Below are 6043 nucleotides of genomic sequence, written 5' to 3' on the forward strand. Positions count from 1 at the left end.
TATTGAACCTACGCATATTGAGTTCAAGATAATAATTTTTCCCCAGTGCGTTTTTTATTGATCCATATATTATGTATCAAAAACTTGAGATTGGAATGGATTTGACAATATATCTTTCCACAAATTTTCGCAGAATCATTTCTTTTTTTTTTGCTGGATTTTACACATTCTTCAAAGTATCTACCTTTAATAGGGGAAAAACTCAATACAATCAGAATAAGTAGCAAAATATTAATGATTTGGTGTGGTTGTGGCTATTATTTTTGATCCAATAGATGTAATGTATGCTGAGCTCAAGACAAGTGTCAATACTCACATCACCAAATAAATAATTATTAGATATTTTCGTAAATAAATGTCTTTACTTATGTAATAGATATCTAGAAGATTACCCATTTAATGTTTAATATGGAGCCATTTTTTAGATTGATATTACGGGTAAGAGCCCAAGGGTGTGGGTATTAAACGGATCCATTTTTACTACACTATACTATAGACATGTATATTGCATGCACTTAATTTCACATACTTTTTTACAGTGTACCTAATCTGAAAGGTTTATTATTTATGCCCACAAATGTAAAATAAAAAAAACTTTCAGAATATTATATGAATTCTAACAAAATACTAGACTACTTGAAACATAGGTTGTGGGTATATGAACTATATTTTATATAAGTCTAAAAGTACATGTCAAACAACAGAAAAAAAATATTTTGTATTTTCTGATATGAATTCTTCATCTCTGGCAATTCAACTCTACCTATTTTATATGTTTATCGTCTGAAAAAAAGAAAAACTTTGTCAAAAGCCACAGCTGACATTTACACTCATTGTGATATTTTGAAATTACTTATTGAAAATTTAGATATGTATTGCAGCATACATAAAGTGGAGGAAATAAAAATTTATATCCTTTAACCCCTTATAATAGCATCAGCCGTAAGGAAAATGAATGTAATATAGCAGAAAATCTTGTCGATCAAAGAAAGCCTTTAGTAGTTTCCACCTTCTTATCGAGGCAGTATCACTTGTATTGAGACTTAGTCTGGTATTATATTCCGAGATCAATTTATTTTTTCGAATATAAAGAATATGGCAAATGATTTTTTTCTTCCTTTTTCAAAATAAAAGTCATTTTTTATAAAAAAAAAGACGTGAAATCGAATCATCACTGAAATTTATTTTTTGTAACTCATGAATACTCTATGACAAACTTAGGTCTTTGGATTGAAATGTAATTTTTATTTATTTGGTAAACGTAGTTAATTTATAAAAATATTATATTTATATATATATATATGTAAAGAAAAGAGTAACGTTTTGAAATTATTTCTTATATCATTTGATCACGATTATTTAGTGAGTTCATATAGACAATACTTTCTCTTTAGGATTATTGAGTCTTGTTTTATTATTATTTTTTTCTTCAAATGGATATTTATTAGTTTTATTTAGTTAACCTTAAGCTATCTCAATTTATCTTGTTTAAAATTTTTCTCAATATAATGTAAGGCATTTATAATAATCTAGAATGATCATCTAATACTATTTGATTAGCTTATAAAGATAGACAAAAAATCATTAAGTAATATAGTGTCTATACATATATAAATTAGAATTGTATCAAAATTAATATCATCGATATTAATACGGTTATATAGTGTATATAATGTGAGTTAGTTGGGAACTTGTATAAGAAATTTTTACAAAATCGTCATAAATGTTGCTAGCCACTATCATTTTAATTACTATCATTATTTTATTTGAATGACTTAATACTAATTTGTTATTATGTATTTATAAGTAATGTAACTGTGGTCATTTTAAATTTATAATGTGCCAAGGAATGCTTATATTTTAGTAATAGTCCATGGAATATTCAGTTATTTCATTATCCTCATCCCAAGTACTGTAAACCCGTTCACTTCTCACTTAAATATTCACTTCATTTATTTGGTTACAACTTGTACTATTGGCTTATACAAGTTACAACTTTTACAATTTGCTTGTACAAGTTACAACTTGTACACAACATATACCTATGTATATATATATGTATGTAGTGTACTGATAGTAGATGAATGATATTATAAAAAGCGCCCTAAAATCAGCATAATAGTCTTGACAATTTAATTTTTTTGGGAGGAGAGCAACTTAGCTGTCATAAGGTTTAATTAGATCAGCTGCAAGTAACCCTGAGGGGAAGGAGCTAAATACCAAATCCAACCCTGTATTATTATTACATATAGGTTGGAATTACTTCGATGACTACACTAGGTACAAAATGAACTTACACATCATACATATAATTCCCGAGTACACCCTCATTCCTCTATAAAGTAATGACTATTGAAAGACAATAGTCATTATTTTATACTTAGATGTTCAGTTTTCAAAAAATAAATAATAATGATAGTATTTTTGGAAAATGAAAAAAACCTGTTCAGATTATGAGCTAGAAAAAACTGCTTGATATTATTATCAACAATATTAAATTAAAAAGAAAATATTTTTTGGCTGTTTTATGTCGTGTCTATACGAATCAGAAATGTATAAAACATGTTCTGATTCGTATAGACACGACATATAACATCAAAAAACCTGTTAGCTTATGTATATAGATTCCTTGTTTCACAGATTTCGTTTTATATAGTACAACAAATGACTTTTTCTTCCCTTTCATTGAATTCACCTGGTTAATTAAGTTAAAAGGATTAATTCATGGAAAATGCATAGCTCTTTATAGAGTAATATTCTTGTATACTTGTATCACGGTAATAAAAGTTTTTGTAGAACACTACGTTTGTACAAATATTGATGACAAGGTCTTCATTTCGCCTATTTGCTTATAGCTTTGGTAAGGAGTGGTGAAGGCAAGTACATATTAAACTAACTTCTCACTCCAAAAGAGTCTCACATATTTTCCGGTATGTATATGTGTACATTTTACAGATTTACTTTTAAACACTTGTTTGGAATTGCCTGAAATTAGTTTTTGCAATTTTTGTAATATTTACTCTCTACAAATTACAAATACTTAGTAATATTCTGAATAACACTTTTTCACTGATGTTATAAATTGCATCATAATTGAAGGTAATACCATCCTGGGGGCATAAAAAAGAGACATGGGAACTATTTGGAATGTGTACTATTTGGAATGTGTATAATGTGTAGTTTTAATTTTTGTAAGACATTTTTTAAATAGATTTTTCATTTCTGTGAGTGCGAGTGGGTACGGCCAGCACCTCTTACTTTCGACATTCAGCACCAAGAATTGATTCATTTTTACTAAAAAAATGAACAAAATAATAAATAATATTGAATAAACTTAATTAAATTACTTGAATAATATAAGAAGACTTGACACCTGTAGTGAACATTACTTGATGCCAAAGAAAAATAATAAAGACAAATAATTGATATGCTATATTTTATGAAAATAATATAATTTGGAAATTATCAGAGTATCACAAATCAAAGAATATATATTTTTGATTAAATTATATTTCGTTTCAATTACAATATACTGAACAACACTATTATATATAATTATTTATTAAATATTGGCTACGGTCTCAACGTACGCCAGAGCGGGTTTAACTTGTTTTATCGATTGAGAAATGGCAAGTTGACAACAAAAAACAACAACAACATCAAAATTGATATTACAGCTAAATTACTATACACTACTGTATGAAATTGGTGCCAAAAGTTTTTTATTGTTTTGAATTTTGCAAAAAAAAAAAAAAAAACAGACTAATATCTCACAATCAATTATATTAGCTGATTGATATACCAAAAAGGAATTTTGTGGCAACTATCCCTGTTCACTTCTATAACCCATAAGAATATTTATACATATTACTTTGACTTTGTTATCCTTTCAATAGTTTATTCATACGAACGTCTGAAAAAGAAACATTTCTATTAAGTCTAATTATATCTAATCAATAACACTTGTTCTTACTTCTATGATATCTATTATATTGAAACACTATGAGAGAATAAATATAGTAAGCAATTATTTGAATTATAACCGATAAAATAATTAATATTAACGGAGCTGCAATGAAAAAAATATATTTTAAGACGTTTATTGTTCCACAAATAAATTACTTACAAGGTTTGAGTGATAATTCATCTTTGACTAAGTTAGATCTGGTAAAATATATAAGACATTCAGTTACAAACCTAGTATAATATTATTAAGTACTTGATTTTATACTTTATATACATATATTCTTGGGAAATAGGTGACTTTTGAAGTGCAAATCATTTTGACAAATATATTAAATATTTAGCACCTAGCCCACGTGTTGCATGTACAGTTTACATATATTATGTGGACACTTGTCCACCTATCGCATCAAATCAATCTTATATTTAATTTACATATTAATACAACTTATCATTTTTTGTTTTAGATTAATTTAACCCAGTTTGATTCCTATTACATATATTCCTCATAAGACAAATCATCACAGCATCAATAATTAAATAAAAATTTCTGTTTTGTAATTTAAAAAATACTTAAAATAAGGTTCTGAAGAATATATAGTTTTTCCCCTGAAATTTCATTCATGGTGTATGAATGGAATATATTTTTTCATTTTTTAGATGTACATAATTTATTATAAAAAGGACTATTAAACTTCTGATTTTTCAATCTTGGTTTACCGTTTATTATTCATTTGATTTACTCAATAGAGTATAAACCGTGTTTACTAGACTCAATAACTCTGTATTTTTTTCACAAAGACCACTAATTGTATTACTATTGAGGGCCATAGAACCTTATAATTTCATAAAGCTTACTACGGTCAAAAATATTATGGTGTAATCGTATATATTTTTAGAAGAAAGCCATGGTTACCAAATACAATATGCTCTATATATAGAATCATTCATCAATTTAGACATTAAATAATATTTTTTACCACATTTGGAGAAAAAGAAAGTACATTTATAAGGACGATTGGGTCAAAATGCCCAGTGATAACACTACTACAAATATAAAATAATATGTAGAGACAGGACACATTTTGGAACAACTCATTTTTATTTAATTGCAACTTACTTTATTCTTTTTTCTAAATTTCTGGGATGGAAATCATCTCTTTTATTTCTTGATAGATTACTTTTTCGGAAGTCTTGAACAGTCCCCATATTTGAGTCAACCAAAATAACTAAATAAATAAATAATACTTTAGAATGAAATAAATATTAAGACTTACAATACTCAATTGTTGAAAAGTCAATGGCTTTCCTTTGAACCAAGTAACGAGTAGAAATGCAAATCCACATTAAAACAAAAATTGAAATTCCTGTAACAGTATAATTATATTTCTCAAAAAACGAGGGGAATTTCATTGTTCTATCTATACTTGATACATACTAACTTTCAGTTTTTTTAAAACTCAATACTCTATCTATGTACATTGTACAAGTGTTTCTTTAATAACACGTCACATATTTAAAGTAGTACAGTGTGTTTAAAAGACTCTAATTGTTATATATCTCTGCATAAAAAATGGTCTATTTCGGCCATTCCAAGGTTAATAGAAATACAAGGATAGACCATCATGTAATCGGGCCTGCTAGAATATAATTTTCAATTTGACGTATTGTACCGATTCCTGTGCAAAACAGGCAGATTTTGACAAAACACGCAACCACATATAGTCTATGACGTCACTATTGCTAGATTTTTCAATTTAATGTATCGGACCGACTACTAGGCAAGAAAAACTGTTTTTGACAAAACACGCAACCACTCATCTACTATGATGTCAATATTGAAAGCGGGGTGGAAGTCAAACATCAGTCGTACAGGCATTATGGTATAACCTTGTATTTCTATTAACCTTTGGCCATTCCACGTCAAGTGTACACACTTATTTACAATTTACGGCATGATCATCACCGATTTTGATAATTTTTGGTGAGCTAGATTATCTATATGAAAGAAGAGAGTGTGTGAAATATTTGGGCTCTATAACTCAACTGGCCGTTTTAGGGCCGCTCAAAGTTGGGCCTA

The 6043-nt window shown here is 27.7% G+C and overlaps 1 protein-coding gene across 3 annotated transcripts; it reads right to left on the minus strand.

Annotated features, from left to right (window-relative positions):
- Positions 1–3492: 3492 nt before the first annotated feature.
- On the minus strand, positions 3493–5396 carry LOC121128545 (uncharacterized). 3 transcript variants are annotated; one of them, XR_011783283.1, is made up of 5 exons: positions 5241–5392; positions 5084–5192; positions 4127–4164; positions 3974–4069; positions 3493–3930 (listed from the first exon to the last, which is right to left on the minus strand). XR_011783283.1 is itself a non-coding variant. In XM_040724135.2 (5 exons), the coding sequence occupies exons 1-5, from the start codon at positions 5374–5376 to the stop codon at positions 3882–3884; spliced, it is 411 nt and encodes a 136-aa protein (XP_040580069.1). In that variant the 5' UTR covers positions 5377–5396; the 3' UTR covers positions 3493–3881. The 3 variants fall into 3 exon arrangements, 2 of the variants coding, with proteins under 2 accessions (XP_040580069.1, XP_071749020.1); XM_040724135.2 differs by having other exon boundaries at positions 3493–3913; positions 5241–5396; XM_071892919.1 differs by having other exon boundaries at positions 3493–3913; positions 5084–5190; positions 5248–5392.
- Between the last annotated feature and the right edge of the window lie 647 nt (positions 5397–6043).

The sequence above is a fragment of the Lepeophtheirus salmonis genome, chromosome 13 (genome assembly GCF_016086655.4).
Source record: "Lepeophtheirus salmonis chromosome 13, UVic_Lsal_1.4, whole genome shotgun sequence".
Classification (NCBI taxonomy): domain Eukaryota; kingdom Metazoa; phylum Arthropoda; class Copepoda; order Siphonostomatoida; family Caligidae; genus Lepeophtheirus; species Lepeophtheirus salmonis.